Source organism: Leucopleurus acutus, assembly GCF_964270905.1.
Source record: "Leucopleurus acutus genome assembly, chromosome: 3".
Classification (NCBI taxonomy): domain Eukaryota; kingdom Metazoa; phylum Chordata; class Mammalia; order Artiodactyla; family Delphinidae; genus Leucopleurus; species Leucopleurus acutus.
Genome location: NC_139145.1, coordinates 11099523 through 11120435, shown reverse-complemented (window position 1 = coordinate 11120435; position 20913 = coordinate 11099523). Strand labels below are relative to the sequence as shown.

General features: G+C 54.2%; 3 protein-coding genes across 8 annotated transcripts; 1 reads left to right on the top strand and 2 right to left on the bottom strand.

Annotated features, from left to right (window-relative positions):
* Window positions 1-527: 527 nt before the first annotated feature.
* BORCS8 (BLOC-1 related complex subunit 8) lies at window positions 528-12047 on the bottom strand. Of its 4 annotated transcripts, XR_014326084.1 has the most exons (7): window positions 12008-12047; window positions 8382-8494; window positions 7855-7919; window positions 5010-5120; window positions 3465-3540; window positions 1401-1560; window positions 1142-1170 (listed from the first exon to the last, which is right to left on the bottom strand). XR_014326084.1 is itself a non-coding variant. In XM_082835723.1 (6 exons), exons 1-5 carry the CDS (start codon window positions 12042-12044, stop codon window positions 3507-3509), a joined length of 360 nt encoding a protein of 119 aa, XP_082691849.1. In that variant the 5' UTR covers window positions 12045-12047; the 3' UTR covers window positions 528-1687; window positions 3465-3506. The 4 variants fall into 4 exon arrangements, 3 of the variants coding, with proteins under 3 accessions (XP_082691849.1, XP_082691848.1, XP_082691850.1); XM_082835723.1 differs by having other exon boundaries at window positions 528-1687; XM_082835722.1 differs by having other exon boundaries at window positions 528-1560.
* A 122-nt stretch (window positions 12048-12169) lies between these two features.
* RFXANK (regulatory factor X associated ankyrin containing protein) lies at window positions 12170-17586 on the top strand. Of its 3 annotated transcripts, XM_082835720.1 has the most exons (10): window positions 12170-12238; window positions 12824-12963; window positions 13474-13667; window positions 14903-14986; window positions 15127-15192; window positions 15455-15555; window positions 15736-15861; window positions 16259-16325; window positions 16737-16817; window positions 17453-17579. In XM_082835720.1, the coding sequence occupies exons 3-10, from the start codon at window positions 13481-13483 to the stop codon at window positions 17521-17523; spliced, it is 783 nt and encodes a 260-aa protein (XP_082691846.1). In that variant the 5' UTR covers window positions 12170-12238; window positions 12824-12963; window positions 13474-13480; the 3' UTR covers window positions 17524-17579. The 3 variants fall into 3 exon arrangements, with proteins under 3 accessions (XP_082691846.1, XP_082691844.1, XP_082691845.1); XM_082835718.1 differs by lacking the exon at window positions 12170-12238 and having other exon boundaries at window positions 12856-12963; window positions 14906-14986; XM_082835719.1 differs by lacking the exons at window positions 12170-12238; window positions 16737-16817 and having other exon boundaries at window positions 12856-12963; window positions 17453-17586.
* Window positions 17587-17732: 146 nt separating this feature from the next.
* Window positions 17733-19251, bottom strand: NR2C2AP (nuclear receptor 2C2 associated protein; the record flags this gene model as incomplete). Its single annotated transcript, XM_082835721.1, has 5 exons — window positions 18860-19251; window positions 18576-18666; window positions 18247-18352; window positions 18107-18174; window positions 17733-17852 (listed from the first exon to the last, which is right to left on the bottom strand). Exons 1-5 carry the CDS (start codon window positions 18895-18897, stop codon window positions 17733-17735), a joined length of 423 nt encoding a protein of 140 aa, XP_082691847.1. The 5' UTR covers window positions 18898-19251.
* Window positions 19252-20913: the final 1662 nt, after the last annotated feature.

Sequence of the window (20913 nt, the reverse complement as noted above, 5' to 3'; positions counted from 1 at the left end):
AGGTGCCTTCAGAGTGGGTGGAGAGGGAGGGTGACTCTGTGGGGGTTACACACCAGGCAGGGCCTAAAACAGTGTGAACCTGAGGCTCTTCCCTCCCCCTCAACTGAGCTGGGGCAGGGGGAAGGCATGATGGTAGCACAGGCCCCCAGTACACCCTAGGAGAGGTGAGAGAGGGCTGACCCTGTTTCCTGGTGGTGGGAGGCAATTATTAATACCTCCTGTGTTCCTGAACCTCCTCCCAGGCCCTCAGGCCCCTCCACAGCCCTGATACCCCACCAGGACCCTCTCTGTTTCCCCTAGGGTGCCCTTGGCCTTTGCCACCCCTCTCGTCCAACCACATCTCTGGGCCAAACTGGGGGATCCTCCCAGAGCAGTGAGCCTGGGACCCACCCTGGCTCTACCCTCGACAACTCAATTCTGCTCTTCTTTATACATTTTGCTGGGCACTTTGTTGGCACACAGCTGGCCTCGGAGGTGTACAAACCATGGACCATGATCTCCCAGGCTTGGAATTCGCAGGGATCAGATCAGCGTGGGCTCTTCTCAAGTCAGCAGAAACAGACTCAAAGCAATTTTGGCAAATACAGTAATTTTAGGGACTCATGAAACTGAAGAATTGAGATTTTCTAGTGTCAGGTACAGCTGGATCCAGGGCCCCAGGCAATGTTCTCAGGTCCCCTGGTCCATCTGCCGAGCTCACCAACCCCAGAAGGAAGATGGTACTTTTCCAGCAAAATCCTCAGGGAAGATCTCTCATTGGATTGCATGCCCATCTCAAACCAATCACTGTGACCTGGGAGATGGGGGGCTCTGACTAGCCAGGCCAGGGTCCCACATCCACCCCTGGAGTTAGGGTGGCTTCTCCTTATGGTCTGAGCCTGAGGTGGGCATTTCTGCTCGAGGCAGAATGCAGTCCAGGCAGGCAGGTACACGAATGCCTGCCTCAGCCTGTAGAGAAGGTCCAGTCCAGCCTTCCTTGTTGAGATGGAGAAAGGTAGCACCAGGGAGGGTCGGTGCCAGTCCCATGTCACACAGCATGTCAGAGGCAGGGCTGGGACCAAACTAGGCCGGGGTCTACTCTTCTCTGTGTGATCTCGCACAAACAATGCCACCTCTTGGAGCCTCTCTTTTCACCTCTGCATTTGGGTGACATCTGCCTGATAGGGCTGTCTGAGGATGAAAGATGACCCTTGTGAAGCCTCCAGCACAGATCTGGGCACACAGCAGGTGCATGATCAGGACTGTCATGGTGGCAGTTACTGGTCCGAGGGGCCATGGCCGTGTCCATGGCCAGTGGGGGCGGGTAAGAATCCAGAGGCGGCAAAGCCTCGTCTCAGGACATTCATGGCTGGCCCAGAGGCTCCAGGCAAGAGCAAGAGGAATGCGCCGGCCACACTTACTTGGTCTTCTATCCCTGCCAAGTCCCACAAGGCTGTGTCCAAGGGTCCAAGCTTTGGTCAGGCTGGGGGGCAAGAGGTGAGTCAAGGCAAGGTCTGAGAGACCCCTAGGGCTGCAGGGTAGCCCTGATGAGGTGGCGTCTGAGGAAAATCCTGGGCGAGGCTGAGGGAAGAGGTGAAGCACTGGGAGTTAGAGGGTCTGGGTGTGAATCCTGGCATTTCCAGTCACTCGCCTCTCTGAGCCTCAGTTTCCTCTTCTGTAAAATGAGGCTGTGTGTAGAGCCCGGGGCCTGGAGAAGCAGGGGAGGCCAGGACTTGATCCTGTGAAGGTCACCTACAACCCTTGGGGGGGGGCAGTCTGGGGAGAAGTGGGAGTGGAGGCTCCGAGGTAGGGAGTGGGGCGGCAATTCTGGGGAGCAGAGCAGGGTCTGTAGGTACACAGGTGGGATCGGGCGGAGCCACAGAGCAGTTTGTTCTGAGGGGGCGCGGCAGTAGCAGTAAAGGGACAGCAGATGACCCAGGATGTTCACGCCTTGCCTGGAGGCTCCAGGCAGGAGCAGGAGAAACACACTGACTGTGGACGGGTGGAGAGGGCAGCATCTTTGAGGCTTGAGGGTGGGAGGCACCAGGGCACAGGGGATAGGATGGGGGAGATTTTGGGGTGTGGGTCCAGACTGGTGGGCAACAATGGGTGGGGAAATGGGGTGGGTTGCTGACCCCCTTGGCAACCCCTCTTGCTCCAGGCCCTCCCAGATGTCCCCCAAGTGACCCCACAGTCTGTGGGATTCCTCATCACCCCGATGCCCAGAGCTAAGCCTGTCACATAGCAAGTGCCCGATAAGAACTCTGACTGCACACTCATGAACTCTGCTGCCTCTTGGCTCTCGGGGCGGCTGCTCTAGGAGTTGTGGGGGCCCTGTCCCCTGCCACGCCTCCCTTGACCCTCTGAGAAGACCTCCACAGCACAGAGCACAATCACAGCAAATGAGCAGGGGGCTGTGAGAGCTACACAAGCTGCGGGCACAGTCAGTCCCTTGGGTACCTCCAATCTGCCTGTGTCTGCCCTGCATGAGCACAGAATAACAAGACACTAGGCCTTTCTTGGTGCCACGCTCTCCTCAGATGGTCAACCACACCTCCCAGTACTGAAGCCTTCCTGCAGTCCTCGCCCATCTGGTCCTGGTCACGTGACTGGCCTTGACCAATAGGACAGCCATAACTGAAGCAAGGGAAGGCTGGATGAACACGTGCACACCGGGCGCCCAACCACCAGGAGAAGCTTGGGCTGTCCTGCTGGAGAGGCCACGTGGAGGACCAGACACCCCCCTCCCCACCAGCAACAGACAGCACTGGTCAAGGGCCAGATGTGAGGCTACTTCTGACTCTCTGGCCCCATCAAGCTCCCACAAGAGCCACAAGTAGCACCCAGGTGAGCCCAGCAAAACTGCCCGGCTGAGTCCAACCCAAACTGCACGACCGTAAGCAGGCGAATGATTGGTGTCATAAGCCACTGAGTTTTGGGATAGTCTGTCATGCAGCAGTAGCTGACTGCTACAATACACATCACTGTATGCAGATGCGCCTAATGAAGCACTCTGACAGAAGGGAAAAGCAGAGACCAGAGTGGGGAGGGACTTGCTCAGGGTCACACAGCAGGTCAGCAGTAGAATGAAGATTCCAGAGCTGGGTGGATAACAGTCCTGCTGGGCTCCGCCTGAGACAATGTGTTTGGGTAAAGCAAGCAGCTGGCATGTGGAAGGGTATGGAAAATGAGGCTCCCCTCTATCTTGGGGGGCAGGGGTCCTTGGGATCAGGACAGGGCCTGTGGCCTGGATAAGGGGCAGGAAGATGACAGAGAAAGCATAAGGGAGATGGGCTGACAACAGCCCCGAGCAGCAGAGGGCACAGGTGCCCCTACCCTCTACCCTCCCACGGATGAAACCATCCTACAAGCCTAGGGAGAAAACTCGAGTGGTTAGTCAAGTAGGTCCGTTCTTGGATGCCGAGAACGTGGGTTAGTTCAGAGCAAGGAGCACAGAGAGGCTTATGGCCCCACTTGGCACTGACCTGAGTCAGAGGGGCCAAAGCACCTCCAAGTCTCTTCCGGGATCAGGCTGAAGAGGGCAGGGGCGGTTCCTCGGGGCTGGAACAAAACATGTGCAGTGTCCATGAGGCTGAGGTCAGAGGCCATGAGGCCTGCTCGGCTAGGCTGGATTGTGCATTGGGGTCACACTCCAGTCCCCCAAGACCCCTGGCCTGAGCCTTCAGGGCATCCTCTGTAAAAATGGGACCAGCCACCCACTTCAGAGGTTGTGCCTGGGAGCTTCAAACCCCCAGGGCTTGCAAAGAGACGCAATAGCAGGTGAGTAGCTACTACGCAAGCTGCTACTGGTGCCTTTCAGAAGCACGGTGCATTTTCGCAACAGCAGGCAGAAGCAGGGCTTCTGGAAGCAGCTGGGAAACTGAGTTAAAAGTAAAAGCTATGGGTTTTGAGGCCCTACTGTGTGTATGGCACTGTGCAAGGTTTGACGCAGTGAACTCCAGTCCCAATGGCTGCCACCCACCTGGGCCAGAGCAGCCAGAGCCAGATGGTTATTTGGTGCAGGGGAACCATCATGAACCCCTCTCACGCTACCCTCAGAGGGCAGGTTGCTGCACATCCCTTCTTGCACATTTGCAAGGCCTTTTGGTTTTTGTTGTTGCTTGGTTTTTGTTTTTAAGGCTTTTTTGGTTTTGACAGTTCTTTTGTCTCAATTATCACAGGCAGCAACACAGTTTTTTTTTCTTTCTAAGTGCCTGGTCGGGGACAGGCATACCAGAACCCCACACTGAAGGAGCCAGACACATCTCAAGCTCGAGTGACGGCTTATAGCACGTGTGCATGTGTTTACATGTGTGTTTATTAAGTTATAATGAAAACCAAAACAAAAAGAGCTACTTCTCCAAAAACTCTCTCCCCGGTATGTAAGAACTGTAAGTAGTTTTCATTTTTAGACCGTCTGGTCATTGGCTCAAAGCCTCTTCAGCTCCGGGCGCCCTCCCAGCTGCCCTCGAGGCCCCTGCCCACCCCCTGAACCCGTCTCCCTTTCGCTCACCCACTGCAGCCACACCCGCCTCAGATGTTCCTCCAACACGCCCAGCTCACCAGGCCCCGGGCCTTTGCCCTGCCACTGACGTGCCTGGAGCACCAACCCCGGGTCATCTCTGTCTGCAGGTTGTTCAAGCCTCTGCTCACACCTCTGCCGTCTCCCCAGAGAGGCCCCCCACAGCCCTTTTCCTCCTTCACATGTGTCTGAAATGTTCTTGTGTGTTCCGTGTTTACCTGGTTGCTGTGTGTCTCCCCGTGAGGCCACGAGCATACCTTTCTTGGTCACTACCGTGTCCCCAGCACCCAGCCCAGGGCCAGGCACACAGCAGAGCTCAGGAGCTGGGTGCCGAGTGACTGAACTCTCCCACTACAGACGCCAAAGGATGAAAGGAAGTCACTGGCCACCATGAGATGAAGAGAGGGAGTTGTCTAAGGAGCGAGAAGTGGCAGTTCCTGGCTGAGCAGCGAAGGTCCTTACAGCAAGGAGGCTGAGAGCAGCAGGGGCGGGCGGTCCCGGGAACTACCTGTGGCCCTGGGCTGTGGCGTTCATGTGGTCTCGGATGCTGATGGCCTGTTTGAGGAGGCCCTCCACGCTGCGGAAGTAGACGCTGCTGTCGACAAGGTTCTTCACGGCGCTGAAATGGGAGGATGGATCCAGTCAGCGGCACCACGCTCTCTTCGCCCCCCAACCAGAGCTCAGCGGATGCCTGTGCGGGCCAGCACTCATCAGGCACCTGGAGGATTCCATGGGCCTCCCTGAGGGCTCCCTGTGGGCTTAAAGTTTAGACTTCCCTATGCAACAGAGCACTGGATGGCAACATGTAACTTTCGCTTAACGGTTGCTAGACTATCTAATGCTTTGAAGGAGCTATAAGCACGCAAAAGTGACCTCAAAAATATCTTGCTTTCCTCTTCGGTAACCTATTCCTGCCTCTGAAGGAAGCTTGTCAACTGGACTGTGAAAAGCTCTAGAGGTGAGTTTAGACTCATCGCCATTAGAGGGGCACTACTGCAAAGCTGTGCTAAGCTCTGGTGTTGAAGCTACATTGACGGATGTCTAATGAAAATGTCCCTTCCAACAGCACTACAGGAACATATTCACCAAGCCAGGTAGGGCCTTGCTAACGCCAGAAAGTTGCCTGTGCAACGACACCTGCAGTAAAAATAAGAGGGTCGTTTTAAAGTCCTTCTGTTAAAGACAAAGAAATCACTCCCATTTATTATCAGTCAGGGACCTGCTTATGGCTATGAGATCAAAAGGCGGGAGCGTCGGCTGTTGCCGCTCCGTTAACTTGCTCATCTGACACCGCCAAATGTAGTCAGCTTTCCTAGTGCCCCTCCACCTTGATAAAAAGCTATCTAGGGCTTCCCTGGTGGCACAGCGGTTGAGAGTCCACCTGCCGATGCAGGGGACACGGGTTCGTGCCCTGGTCTGGGAAGATCCCACATGCCGTCAAGCGGCTGGGCCTGTGAGCCATGGCCGCTGGGCCTGCGCGTCCGGAGCCTGTGCTCCGCAACGGGAGAGGCCACAACAGTGAGAGGCCCACGTACCGCAAAAAAAAAAAAGCTATCTAACGTAAGCTCACTACTGAATAGTTCACCCCAACCAATATACCATTTTAACATCTTTCAGTTTTACACCAACCATTAATGCTGCATAAAGCATTTAGACAACTAAAAGGGCACTTTCATGTCCGTAAAGGAAACAGTCTTTCAGCATTAGAGAAATTCACATCTCACTAAAGAGAAGTGCTCAGAGCTCGGAGCAGACTGGCCCCCTGCCTAGCCTAGGGCTGCTAAGCACTTGAAATATGGTTCATGAGACTGAGGAGCTGAATCTTCCATTTTATTTCATTAAAATTTAAGTGTAAACAGCCACCTGGGATCCGGGCTCCTGCACTGGATAGCACGGCTAGAGGAACTGGGAGAAAGTACAGACTGATTTGTTATTCCTTGGACCTGGACCTTTCTGATGAACTCTGGGCTGTCTGGGAACTATTCAGCAGCTGCGAGAAAAACTCCCATTTCTTTTCTACTCTTCCTGGAGCTAAGGAGGGTGTCTGTGACCACCATCCTCAGGAAGATGCCATCTGTCTGGGTCACCCTCCCATCCCAGCGGAAGGGCCAAGGCTGGTGAAGGCAGAACTCCCAGCGGCACGACTTCCTGTCAAGGAACCTTCGACCACACAACAGAAACAGGCAGGCAAACCGCACAGTGCCACGGACGAGAGCTGCCGGGGAGTATCCAGCCTCCACCAAAACAACCCACAGCCCAAGCCAGGGGCAAACAGCACTCCTAATTAAAGTCGCCAACTCCTAAAGCAAACGGAACAAGCCAGGTCATGAAATACAGTCATGGGGAACAGAACCAACAGGAGCACAGGAGGCAAGGCTGGCAAAGCTGCAACAATGGGAAGAAACACCAACTACTGCTTTTTATTCTCAGGCACGTCTTTCACTTGGGGTTAAAAAATCTGGATATTTAGAGAAAGTTAAACAAACAAAAACAATAAATGGTATATCCACCATCACAGAAGCTTTATTCGTAGTAGCCAAAACATGGAAGCAACCCAGATGTCCATCAACAGATGAATGGATAAACAAAATGTGGTCCATCCATATGATAGAATATTACTCAGCCCTAAAAAAGGAAATTCTGACACATGCTACAACATGGACGAACCTTGAAGACATTACAGTAAGTGAAAGAAGTTGGTCTCAGAAAGACAAACACTGTATGATTCCACCTATGTGAGGTTCCTAGAATAGTCAGATTCTTAGACAGAAAGCAGAATGGTGGGTGCCAGGAATGGGGGGCGGGAAACAGGGAGTTAGTGTTTAATGGGGACAGAGTTGCAGTTTTGCAAGATGAAAAGAATTCTGGAGACGGCTGGTGGGGATAGTTGCACAGCATTATGAGTGTATTTAATACCACTGAACTGTACACTTAAAAATGGTTAAGATGATGAATTTGCATCTTAACCACAAGATAAAAAATTGGAAAGAAATAAACATTAAAAAATAAACAGTCATGTCCATGTTTTGGCCCTCCCCCCCAGCTGCCATCCACCCCACCAGCCAGTCTGTGGTCCCCAACTGTGGGTGGGAAACACTGGCCCCTTGAGGCACCTCCTGGAGTCCTTATCAGCCCCTCCTGTGACAGATGGGGAGGGGCTGAGGGCCAGGAAGAAGCCAGCAAATAGCGAGAAGCACAGGTCTGGGCTGGAATTTTGCCCTGTGGCCAGGTGAGTCCAGATCCGCATGCCTCTACTCAGGCAGGGCAAGGCTCACGGGCAGTCGGCTGAGATGCCCCTGAATACCCGGGGCATAACAGGGCGACCGCGGCAGCGCGGAGGCTGTGGCACTCACCTGCAGGCGTACTCCACCGTGTAGATGGCTCCCTGGCTTTGCTCCTCCCACCGCTGCATGTCAGCCTGCAGGGGGGTGGGGGCTGTTAGCAGGGGTGGCTGCGACCTCCATCCTCCCAGCTCTCTGGGATGGAGCACCCGAACACCAATCCCCATGGCTGTAGAGAGCAGCCCCCTCCAGCCCCTGGTCTTTCCTCCTGCCACTCCCACCCCTCATCAGTCTGGGCTTTCTGTGAACACATGGCGACTATGGCTCAGGGCCTTTGAGCAGGCTGTTCTCTCTGCCTGGCATATCCTTCCCTCACACGGCTGCCTCCTTCTCACCACACAGGTCACAACTAATGCAGACCCTGCTGTCCCCTTCTTCCAAATCTGCCCCAGATCTGTCCACCCAGCCCCTATCTGGGCTGGTGACCATGTGCCTCCTTGCTGGTGTCCCAGCCTTGACCCCTGCACCAACAGAGTAGGCCCCAGCTCACAAGGTGCAGACCCTGGGAGAGGTCGGTGGCTCGGGCGGGGACGGCTCACCTTATGCTGGGCCAGCTCGGGCAGAGAGCGGCGCACGTGCTCCTGCAGCCGGTACAGGGCCACGGATGGCTCGTTGGCCAGGACGTAGACACTCTCAGTGAACTTGTCTGTTACTGGGTCCAGGATCGACAGTCGGCAAAGTGGGACGGGAGGGTAGGGTGGACAGGGGGTCAAGGAGACAAAGCATCAAAACTCCTGGTTGCTCAACCCGTGAGTCCAGCCAGAGTAAAGAGGAGTATCCAGTGTCCCTCCCAGTGGCTGGGTCACCTGTGGCCCCGGTGATGGGTTGCAGGAGATGGTCACAGCAGGGCCGAACAACTCCATCTGGGAGTCACAAAAGGGCCTTAATCTTTTTTTTTTTAAATAAATGTATGTATGTATGTAAGTATTTATGGCTGCGTTGGGTCTTCGTTGCTGCGTGCGGGCTTTCTCTAGTTGTGGCGAGCAGGGGGGCTACTCTTCGTTGTGGTGCGCGGGCTTCTCATTGAGGTGGCTTCTCTTGTTGTGGAGCACGGGCTCTAGGCGCACGGGCTTCAGTAGTTGTGGCACGTGGGCTCAGTAGTTGTGGGTCGCGGGCTCTAGAGCGCAGGGCTTCAATCTTGATGACATTAATGTGTCCAGTGAATTCATGATCTTTCCCTTCCCAAACCCACTTACAGTGGACACTGCTACCACCTGCTCGGATCTACTCACGTTCCTTTTACCCCAGTGACAAAATCCAAGGTTCTTCTTCAGACGCCCACTGGCGACCAGACCCAAAAGTGCCTGGAAGTTTACATGGGTGGATGGCACTCAGCCATGACTGACCACCGAGGGGTAGGAAAGCCCATGTCCTGTGCTGTGTGTCGAAACAACTCAGAGGTGTGACCCATCCCTGTGAGCTCCCCTGTGGGAACAGACTGTGGCTTCTTTCTGCAGGATTTTACCTAAGGCCACTCCTTGCTCAGCTTCCTCCCCGGCCCTGTCCTGTTCGCCCCCTCTCCTCTGTGGGGTTCTCTTGGTAAGTTGACTACACACAAATCCTCAACCCAGGGTCTGCTTCAACAAACAGCAGCCAGCTGGTTGCCCCTGCCCTTCCTACCCCATCAATGAGCAGACCCTGCTTGTTCTGTCGCAAAACAGAGCCCAGAACTCACCCATTCTTTTTTTTTTTTTTTTTTTTTTTTTTTTTGCGGTACGCGGGCCTCTCACTGTTGTGGCCTCTCCCGTTGCGGAGCACAGGCTCTGGACGCGCAGGCTCAGCGGCCATGGCTCACGGGCCCAGCCGCTCCACGGCATGTGGGATCTTCCCGGACCGGGGCACAAACTCGTGTCCCCTGCATCGGCAGGTGGACTCTCAACCACTGAGCCACCAGGGAAGCCCCAGAACTCACCCATTCTTAACACTGTACTGCCCTCACTGGTCCAGACATAGCTGTCTCCCACCTAGACACCAAACTCAGCTGCTCTCTGGTCTCCCCGCGCCCACTCCTGCCAACAATCCAATCCCCACAAAACAGATGGCATGAGCTCCTAAAGAATATATCAGATATGTCTTTCCCTTGGTTGAAACACTCCCATCAGCCAGAAATTAAATCTGCCTTCCTTAACATGGCCCTTAAGGCCCTGTATGTTCTACCTGCTGTTACCCGCCTCTGCCCTCCTCAGCCACTGCCCCAGGCACAATGGCCTCCTAGCTGGTCCTTGGACACTCCCGGCACTGTTGAAAAGAACTTTCTGCGATGATGGAAAGTTTCTATAATCTATACTGCCCAATATGGTAGCCACTAGTCACATATGGCTACTGAACACTTGAAATGTGACTGATGTGACTCAGAAACTGAATTTTAAATTTTATCTAACTTTAATTAATTTAAATATGCATAAGTACTGTGACCAGTAGCTACTGTATTGCAGCACAGCTCTGAATACTCTGCCACCTCAGGGCCCTCATACCTGTTGATCCCACCACTGACACTGCCTCCCTCCCCCCCCAACCATCATTTCTCTTAATCCCTCATGTCTCAGCTCAAATGTCACCTCCTGGGCAAGGCCTTCCCTAATCACCAAGCTTAATCAGATGTCCCCTCAACTTCACTCTCAGCCTCAGCACTTTGTTCATTTCCCTTATGCTTAAAATCTCACTCTATTTTTTTCTTAAATTTTATATTGGAGTACAGTTGATTTACAATGTTGTGTTAGTTTCAGGTGTAAAAATTCTCATTCTTTATTAGGTTACATGTTTACCTAAAATTTGATTTGTGAGGGCATGGGCTTCTCTGAGCCTGTTTCCTCATATGCAAAAATGGAATGATAAAGGTACCCACCTCAAGGTTTGTTACAGAGATGGACCCTATGCTATTGTGCAGGGCAGTGTAGTTTGTGAGGGAGAGAACCCACATGTGTCTGGGAGTCAAGGGAGGATGTCTATGAGTCTGTCCAGTTTGGGTTTGTCCAGCTCACCACGGTGTCCTGACTCAGGCAGAGCCCAGCCTGCCACCTCCAAACTATGTGTCCTCTTACCTTCTTAGGCCTCCTTGTTTTGAAAATGAGCACAGTAGCTTACACCTCACAGTGCTAATATGAAGGATATGGAATTACATGTACTTGTGACTTCTAAATAATTAACTAGTGGGAGTTGCCTGGTAGCCTAGTGGTTAGGATTCCGGGCTTTCACTGCTGTGGCCCGGGGTTCAATCCCTGGTGGGGGAACTGAGATTTCACAAACTGGGTAGCACAGCCAAAAACAAACAAACTATAAACAAATAAATTTGTTAAAAAAAAAAGAAAAAATTAACTAGTAATAACATATATAATAAAGTATCAAAGACATTTATACTTTAAAAATAACTTGTGGCATTTTGTAATTTGTAACTATGTGATTTACATATATTTGATAAGTTGATGTAAACGTATGCAAATGCATAAATACAAAGGAAACAATACGCACAGCAACTGCCATGCCCCAAGCGTTCTTCCAATGCTTTACAGATATCAGATTACTGGGGGCTTCCCTGGGGGGCTTCCCTGGTGGTGCAGTGGTTAAGAATCCCCCTGCCAATGCCGGAGACACGGGTCCCAGCCCTGGTCGGAGGAGATCCCGCACGCCGCGGAGCAACTAAGCACGGGTTTTACAACGACTGAGCCTGCGCTCTACAGCCCGTGAGCCACAACTACTGAGCCTGTGTGCCACAACTACTGAGCCTGTGTGCCACAACTACTGAAGCCCGCGCGCCTAGAGCCCGTGCTCCGCAACAAGAGAAGCCACCGCAGTGAGAAGCCTCCGCACCGCAAGAGTAGCCCCCGCTCACCGCAACTAGAGAAAGCCCGCACAGCAACCAAGACACAACACAGCCAAAAATAAATAAATAAAATTTTAAAATATTTATCAAGTTACTGAATTATCACAATTTTATGGGGGGAGGGAGGGAGGGAGTCTATTATACTCTCCATTCTACAGATGACAAAATCGAGGCACAGAGACTTTCTAAAGGTTTCAAAACTAGTCACCGGCCGAGCCGCGATTTCGTGGCAGTTCAATCACACCTCCTAAACGCTCCCTCCGCGCCTTGGCCCCCTCCCGCCCCCAGTCTGGTCGCCCTTTTGCGAGTTCCTGACCCCTCCGCCCGCCCGGGGCCCCACACCACCTTTCTTTCCCTTGAGCTGCATCTCCGGTTCCTCCATGGTGGCTGCGGCCCTATTTCGAGGACAGGAACCGGAAGTCTGGGGTGGAGACAGCTGCCTAAACCATCCCTGGGAAACTGGGGCACCGCATTTCTCCAGTTCCGCTACTCATTGGCCTGCCCTCCTCGATCTTTAGTCTACCCAGACAGGAGAAGGGCTGTGAGTTAGAGACTGGGGAAGGAGGCAATCGGCAGGTGGGTGAAGAGGGGCCGTGAACCCCTTGAAGCTCCAGGAGGGACACTCAGGCAGGGGAAGGGCGCCCTCCTTTACCGAACCCCTTTTCCGGGGGCATATTGTGGGAATACTCCACACAGTGCCCACTTCGGGCCGTATAAACTCCCTTCTTGTACCCCTCTGCTGCCACCAAATCTCTGCACATACTCCTGCGCCCCCAGGACCGCACAGGAGACATTGTTATGGACGAGGACGCCGTCTGTCCGAAGGTGGAGCCACTTGGCTCCCTCTGGGAAAACCTGTGGGTGGTATTGGGAGAGAGGGAGGAGAAGGTCAGGGAACTCTCGCGAGCCCTCTGAGGCCCCGCCCACCCCTCCCGTTCCTACTAGGCTCCCTCCCGAGCGGCGGGGACGAGGAAGCGCAGGCGCAATTCCATAGCTCTTGCCCCAGCGGAAGCCACGCCCCCCAAGCCTTAAAGGGCCAGAAACAGCTCATACAGCTCCAGCCCTTCCGCACTTTCGGGGGGGCGGGGGCGCGCAGGCGCAGTGGAGGCACTCTGCGGTGTGGGTAGCGGTCGTGTATCAAGTTGCTCTCTGTCCCGGCAGAAGAAGCCAGGGCGCAGAGGGTCCAGGCTCCATTTTGCTACCCACTACATCAATTGGAAGAGAAAAGTTTGTGAGTTGGGCCCCCAAGTTTGGGGGGACCCGGGCTTGCGGCGTGGAGTGACAGAGGAGGCTCGTTGGAGGTGAGTGGACCTCCTGGATTGACTTGGGAGGGGCGGGTGGGATGCAACCAATCACATCTTTGTTGAGCCCTCACTCATTCTAGGGATTCCCCCCCTCAAAAAAACAAAAACAAAAACACAGCGGACGTTTAAGATCTGCCCGTGTATCAGGCCTCCTGCTTAGATATTTACAGACCTGATTTTTTTAGTCCTCCTTTCCCCCATTTTACTAATGAAGACACTGAGGCTTAGAGAAATTAAGTAATGTGCCCAAGTTTTCACAGCCTATAAGTGGAGGGATTCAAACCCAGATGGCTGACCCCAGAGCCAGGGCTTTTAAGCAATGCATATTGTATGTGCTCTGGTGTTGGGGAGGAGTGGGCCTGAGAAGCAGTTGGACTCTGGTTTTAATTTCCTGGCTGAGTCTTAGTTTACCCACCCTCACTGTGTGAGGCCAGGTATGCAGTCAGTGCCTATTTAATGAGTTGTCAATAATTATTGCCATCTCTCCCTGTTTGGCCTTTCCACCAGCTTCCCCATGGAGCCCACCCAGCCTGCAGAGGATCTCAGCCTGACCCAGCAGCCTTCTACCCCAGAATTTGGGGACCCCGAAGACCCCAGGGGTGAGGCCCCTGACGGCTCAGACACTGTGGTCCTCAGTCTCTTTCCCTGCACCCCGGAGCCTGGGAATCCTGAACCAGATTCTGGTACCTCCTCACCTCAAGGTAGGATACTTACCCTGGACTCCTGCTTCTGGGATACAAGAACGGTGGAATGTCAGGCCCAAGATGGGACTTCTGTCTTTGTGTCCTTGGATGTGTCTTCCATCTCCACCCTGTGAGGGGTTGCTTATTATTTTTTTAAATTGTGGTAAAATTCACGTAACATAAAAGTTACCATTTTAACCAAAATTGCTTACAATTCAGTGGCAGTAAGTACATTCACAATGGTGTATAACTTCCACCTCTATGTAGTCCTAGAACATTTCCATCACCCCCAGAGGAAAACCCCAGACCCATTAGCAGTCATTCCCCATTCCCCTTCTCCAGCCCTTGGGAAGCAAAAATCTGCTTTCTGTTTCTATGGATTTGCCTGTTCCGGACATTTCATATAAATGGGTTCATACAACATGTGGCCCTTCCCGTTCTGGCTCCTTTCACTCAGCAAGATGTTTTCAAGGTTCATCCACATTGTATGGTGTGTCAGTGCTTCATCCCTTTTATAGCTGAATGACATTCCACAGTATGGCTGGACCACATTTAGTTTATTCATTTATGCATTGATGGACATTTGGGTTCTCCTTTTAGTGACTGAATAGTGCTGTTGTGAACATGCGTATACCAGTTTTTGTCGGAACACATGATTTCAACTCTTTGGGGTAGATACCTAGGAGTGGAATTGCTGGGTCAGATGATAATTCTGTTTGACTTATCAAGGACCCAAGGGTTTCTTTTGACTGGAATCCTTGAACATGTCTAACTCAGCTGCCCTGGGGCCTTCGTCCCTACCATTCCCTATGTGAAATGCTCTTCCCACACCTCTCCCCAGGTTTCTTCAACTGGCCAAGCTCTCGTTTGGTGTTACCTCCTTGGAGTGACCCTCCCCGACCATTTTCTTTAAAAGGGACTCACCCTCTGCCCTCCCTTCTTTCCACCCCCTTCCACCTGCTTTTCATTTCTCCTGAACATGTATTTTAACTTAAGCTCTCATTCTATTTCTCCATTTCTGTCTGACTCCCCAACTTGTCCATGGGCCCCTTGAGGGCAGGGACTGTCTCGTTTGTGCAGAATCTTGCCAGGGGCGGAGGAGAAATCCACACCCTGGGTATCTGGGAGGATGGAGTGAGTGAACAGTGGAGCCACGCACTGTCTCTGGTAGTTCCAAGCCCCCAGGGTCTGGTCTGAAGCCCAAGACATACTGGGGAATGAGGGGAAACTGAGGCCCTTTCTCTCTCTCCCAGCAGGCAGCTCCCTAAAGCACTCCACGACCCTCACCAACCGGCAGCGGGGGAATGAGGTATCAGCCCTGCCGGCCACCTTGGACTGTGAGTGGGACCCCGGTCCCCACGGGGGAGAGAAGTAGTGGGCTGGCAGGGGCTAAGAGGAGCAACTTTGGACAAGGAATAAACTGGGGCATGGAGCTCAGATGGGACAGGTGAGGACTCTACCTCTCTCTGCCCCCCAGCCCTGTCCATCCACCAGCTCGCAGCCCAGGGGGAGCTGAGCCAACTGAAGGAGCATCTGAGGAAAGGTGTGTGCCCACGCTCGTGTGCCGGTGTGTCCGTGCCTGTGTGACCTCACATGCTGGTGGGTGCATGTGGCTGCTGACATGACCTGAGTCTCCACATGTGTACCTATGTCTGTACGTGTGTCTGAGCATGTCCGTGTGTGCATCCACATGTATGCTTCCCCGCCCCACATCTGACCCCAGCTGCCTGCCCTGCCCCCAATTCTGCAGCATTGGGGAGAGTGGGCAGGGGTGCATCCCAGTGGTACCACCCCCCTCCTGCCAGGAGACAACCTCATCAACAAGCCGGACGAGCGAGGCTTCACCCCCCTCATCTGGGCCTCCGCCTTTGGAGAGATCGAGACCGTCCGCTTCTTGCTTGAATGGGTGCGTCCCAGCCCAGCTGGGGGCTTCCTGGGGACTCGAGGGCGGGCCAGGGTCTCAGCTGAGTCTGCTGGTGTTGTGTCTGTAAGATGGAGCTAACATGGAGACCCCAAGATTGCAGGGGATGCACCCACTCCTCCTTTTGCCCCCCCTTCTGTCACTGTCCCCCTCTGTTCCCCCCAGGGTGCCGACCCCCACATCCTGGCCAAAGAGCGGGAGAGCGCCCTGTCACTGGCCAGCACAGGTGGCTACACAGACATTGTAGGGCTGCTGCTGGAGCGCGACGTGGACATCAACATCTATGACTGGGTAAGGTGCCACCCACTGGCCCTGGGCACCTCACAGGGTACCAGGCTGGCTCTGGGCGCTAAGAACGCAAGACAGACCCATCCCCAAGCCTCATAGAGCTCCCAGTTTTTTTTGGGGGGAGGCCGGGATAGCCGACACATAAACAGCTCAGGTATAGTGAATAACACTATGTTGGCAGATACACAGACAGCTAGCTGCAAGAGCCCAGAGGCTGCCTGTAGAGCCAAGGGAAGTCAGGATGGGCTTCCTGGAAGAAGGGGCATCTGAGGCCCAAAAGAGAAGCTAGATGGGCCTAGTGACAAGCAGAAGGAGGAACCATATTAAATTGGTGGGTGTGGGGTGTCGTGAGAATCTGGAAAAGATAGTGTTGCTTGCCCCCTACCCCTGTCCCTGACAGAATGGAGGGACACCACTTCTATATGCCGTGCGTGGGAACCATGTGAAGTGCGTGGAGGCCTTGCTGGGTGAGTAGGAGTAGAGGCTAGCCTGAGGGGCCCTAGAGCCCCACGTGGCTCTGCAGGAATCCTGAGGGCCAGGGAAGGGTCTGAGCTCTGCTTGAACAGCTCTTGGGATGGGTGGCTGCTGCCTGCTTTGCCCAGAGGATTGATGTGGGGACAGGAGGTAGCAGGAATAGCACAGGGATCTGGCCGACTGGGTTGAGAACCCACACCCTGCGTGCCTCAGAGACCCCGGATGTGGAGATTCTATTGGCCACATTCATCAGAGAGGTCAGGCTCTTGTCCAAGACCACACAGCAACCAGCAGACCTGTGGCTGCACAGTGGGTAGTCACTGGACCTCCCGAGTTCCCGTGCCCCACCCGGGCTCCCGGTCCCCAGGCCCAGCCCTCTCTGCAGTGTCTGCTCTGCTTTGCAGCCCGAGGAGCTGATCTCACCACTGAGGCAGACTCTGGCTACACCCCAATGGACCTCGCCGTGGCCCTGGGATATAGGAAAGGTCAGCCCGAGGCACATGGGGCTAGTGACAGGGGCCATAATGGGGGGACATGTAGGCACTGAGAGGCCCAAAGGAGGCCCCCTGGCAGGGTGAGGATACCAGGAGGGCCACAGCTCACATGGCCATGGAGCCCAGCCCCCTCCACGGCGAGAGGTGGGTATGAGTAGGGGCTGTAGGCAGACCCCAGTTTGACTCCCCACTTCAGAAAATGGGGGGATCCTAACAGAACTGACCCCCTGGGGTCATGTGGGGGTGTGTGGGAAATATCCCACTCCTTCCTTGAAGGAGTTTTATTCCATTTGAGACAAGTAATTCCTCACAGTCCCTCTCATCTTTTCATAAAAGTTCCAATTGGACAATTTTATTTGGTAAGGAATATTTTTATAATTCTGAAAAGCCTCCAAAAATGCATCTTTACAAACTCAGGGGAAATAGAGGCTCCTAAGAGGGGGGCCTCTGTCTTCCCAGCTGTGCTCTGGCAAGGGCTTGGATTTCCCTGTGTATGAAATGGGTCCTCCATCCAGGTCCCAGGGCTGAGGCCCCTGTTCTTACCCTGAGGGGAAGGTACAGGTTGGCCTGTGCCTCTGCAGCCGCTGTTAAGTTCATGGCCCACCTTTTCCCTGTTCTGTTTCCAGTGCAACAGGTGATCGAGAACCACATCCTTAAACTCTTCCAGAGCAACCTGGTGCCCGCCACCCCTGAGTGAACGCCGTCTGCCAGGGACTCAGACACTCAGGGAACAAAATGGTCGACCCAGAGCTGGGGGAACCCAGAACTGGCTTCAAAGGCAGCTCCTGGACAGACGGTGGGAGGGGGCCCTTTCCAAGAGGAACCAATAAACCTTCTGTGCAGAACTTGAAGGACTTCACTGTGCTTCCCAGAGAACTTCCTGGAGGAGGCAGCCACCCAGTGGCCTCACACCTTCTTCTCCCCTAGCACCCGCAGGTGGTAGATGACCACTCGGCCAAAGAAATCAGTGGTGTCCTCAAATGTCACTTTCAGCCGGTCCACCTCAGCAGATGGCACAGGGAAAGTGTAAGCAGGGCAGTCAAGGGAAACAGATGCCTTATCTTTTCCCACCCACCAGCCCCAGCTCAGGTCCTACAAATGTGCTGGGTGACCCAGCACACTGTGGGTCCCTCTGAAACTCTAACACAGAACAGATTATCATCAGCCCATTTCACAGGTGAAGCAATGGAGACCCAGAGGCCAGTTGCTCGAGGTCACATGCCAGGGCCCACAGCTTTCAGAGGCACGGACCACCCCACCCAGAGGCTGAGGCAGGATATCTGAAGCGAGTTGTTGTCCTCAGGATAAAAGTCCACAATCTTGCTAAGAGCCTCACTCCCCTGAGAACCTGCAGCAGAGAAAGGAGCAGTGAGGCCAGCATACCCCCTCTAATCTCCCATCTTCCAGGGCCTTCCAGTACCTTCGAGGCGGCCCTGGCGACTGGAAAAGCCCCCCTGGAACTGGATCTGCAGCTGGGAGACACAGATGCGCTGGGGAAACTCCAGTATTACCCACTGGGAGGGGCCCTGGAAGCAGAGAAATAGAGGTCCATGGTCACTCCAGACTCAGAGCCCAGCTGTGCCTCTCTCAGTCACAGAGTCCATGGTGGGTGGGGAGCACAGTGAACACGGGTTCCCTCCCTGGCCAACCTAACTGTCCAGCTGGGGTGCACCCAAATTCTCAGGGTGCCCCAGACCCCTGATTCTGATTCACACTAGGGGTGGAGGATCCAGGGAGAGGGTGCCTCACCTGGTCCGAGTTCCAGCAGGTCTCCTCGTCCTGGTCGAACAGATGCTTCTTTCCAAACTGCCGAGTGTTACGATTCAGCACCGAACTCACCCTAGAGGCAACCAGAATCGGCGTGTGGAGAGGTGCTGAGCCCTGCGGCGAGGGCCCGCCCACTACTGGGCCCACCCCTCCCTCGCCACCGGTTCCCCCATTTCTGTCCACTAGGGAGAGACTATCCCAGGCCAACGGCCCCGTCCGCTACTGCCCGCCGCCATTCACACCCCACCCCCGCCCGGGGCTCTCACCTGCTCACTGTCTCTGGACAAACCAAAGAGTGGGTCATCTCGGTTCCACAAAGCCTCGCAGGACTAAGAGCTGGGCTCAGTCCGGGTTCAAATCCGGCCGCCAAAGCGCGAGCTTGTTCACGCTCAGAGTCTCAGAGTCTTCACGTCCTCACCTGTAGCACGGCACAAGAACAGTCACTGCCCCGTCACTCCAGTCCTAAATGTCGCCTTGACCACCCCCTTGCCAGAAAAATTTGGAGTTTCGGGGACACTGCCGATGACCCGAGGCCAAGCCTTTCACAGTGGGTCCAAGGAAGGGAAACGGGTTTCCTGTGGGTTTAGGGAGCAGTCGCTCCCTCTCGGTGCCTCAGTTTCTCTGCAAACAGCTTGGGAAACCAACATCAGTACCCGGAACCGCGTGAACACCGCGCAGGCGCAGAGTGCCTCAGGCTCGCCCAGCCCCCGCTCCCGGGGCGCGGTTTAGTTTGAGCCCCGCCCCCTCAGCGCCCGCCTCTTAAAAGGTCCTCGTCCAGTGATTGCCTATCCCTCGGAGCTGGAGGAAAAAGGCCGGCATCTAAAGCAATTGTATGTCCACTGTGTGCGGAGAGCTGTCCTTTGGTGCCCGCGGGTATAGAGCCCTAGTTTTGGTGTCCGAGAGCCTTCTTATAATGATGTCATCCTACCGGCAGAATGAACTCGGCCGAATTCATTCTCTGATTGCAGTTGCCGCCTGGGAACCCCTGCATTTCACTGCCTCCCAGAGGCCAAAGGAAGAGTTGAGGAAGAGGCTAAGATGGTGCGAGTACTGTACTGGAAGTCTTTATCAGCCTCGCGTGTCCCCACTGGGACACAGGAGGCCCGGTTTCCAAATCTGTCTTCTTAGTAAATGCTGCCTGGGACAGGCTTCTTGGAGGAGGGGTAATGTGAGGTGGGTTTTGAAGAATGAAGAGGAGTTTGCCAAACCGGATTATACAAAACCTCAGATACACGGCTAAAAGTTTGGTTCTCTGATTCACTAAACAACTGCCACTTCCCACTGCCCAACCCTGTGCTGAGTGATTCTGAGGACTGTGAGAGGCCTCAGTTCCAGCCCCATATCTGAAGATCTCCCAATCTGGGGAAGACAGAACTAGACACATACACTCAGAGACCCATGGAGCCAGGGCTGAGCCAGGGGGAGAAATAGGGTTAGGGAAGCAGGGGGTCTACCTGGAGGGAGGGCTTCCTGGGAGAGGGGATATTGTCCTGCACTTTAATGGGTGGGCAGGAATTCACCAGGGTAAGAAAAATTAGGGGGCGGGGGTGGGGCAGACAGGGTGAACAGCATAAGCAAAGGCCTAGTTGGATGAAAGACCGTGAATTTGAATAAAATATGTGGAGCCAGATCCTGCTGGGCCTAAAACAGTCACGGAAGGTGTTTGAGAAAGGGCAGCACACCCATCCAATCTGCATGAATGGAGGGTTCTGAGACAGAGCAGCCACTGGCAGGAGGCTGCAGTTCCTGGCTTTAACTGAATGGTCTGGGATCCAGTCCCTTTCTTCAAGGGCTAGGGGAATGGTTCTCCTGGCATCCTACTAGTGTCTGCCCAAGTCCACACCAGGAGTGGAGGCTGGCTGGGAAACTGGGACACCAGCGGAAGGGCCGCCCCATCAGCCCCTGCCTGCCAGGACTTCCTGCATTCAGTCATGGCCTGGTGCCATCCAGACCTGGCTCTACTGGTCTCAGGGCCGGGGCTGGGGTGTCAAAAAACACCTCCCTACCCCTAGAGGAATTTAGGAAGAGCATGGACCCTGGAGGGCCCAGATCCTGTTCTAATCGTGGTTGGGCCACTCACTCATTGGCTGTGTGATCCTGGACAAATATGTTGACCTCTCTGAGCCTCAGTTTCCTCATCTGTGAAATGGAGGGAAATCTATAGGACTGCTGGAGAATTCAGGGGGCTCTTCAGGCTGACACATAACAACAGTGGCTGACATTTGTTGAGAGCCTACCCTGTGTATAACTTGAAGCCACGTTTGTCTCCATCCACAGGATCATTAAATCTGCTGTTCTGGTCTCTGTCACTCCCATTTTA

Excerpts from the sequence above, each read along its gene's own strand:
- BORCS8 (XM_082835723.1), bottom strand. The coding sequence starts at position 12,044 with ATGGAGGAACCGGAGATGCAGCTCAAGGGAAAGAAAG. Across the intron at positions 8,495-12,007 it reads GCAGCTCAAGGGAAAGAAAG|TAACAGACAAGTTCACTGAG; the intron begins GTGGTGTGGGGC and ends TCCTGGACCCAG. Across the intron at positions 7,920-8,381 it reads CCGAGCTGGCCCAGCATAAG|GCTGACATGCAGCGGTGGGA; the intron begins GTGAGCCGTCCC and ends ACCCCCCTGCAG.
- RFXANK (XM_082835720.1), top strand. The coding sequence starts at position 13,481 with ATGGAGCCCACCCAGCCTGCAGAGGATCTCAGCCTGACCCAGCAGCCT. Across the intron at positions 14,987-15,126 it reads CCTGCCGGCCACCTTGGACT|CCCTGTCCATCCACCAGCTC; the intron begins GTGAGTGGGACC and ends TCTGCCCCCCAG. Across the intron at positions 15,862-16,258 it reads ACATCAACATCTATGACTGG|AATGGAGGGACACCACTTCT; the intron begins GTAAGGTGCCAC and ends TGTCCCTGACAG.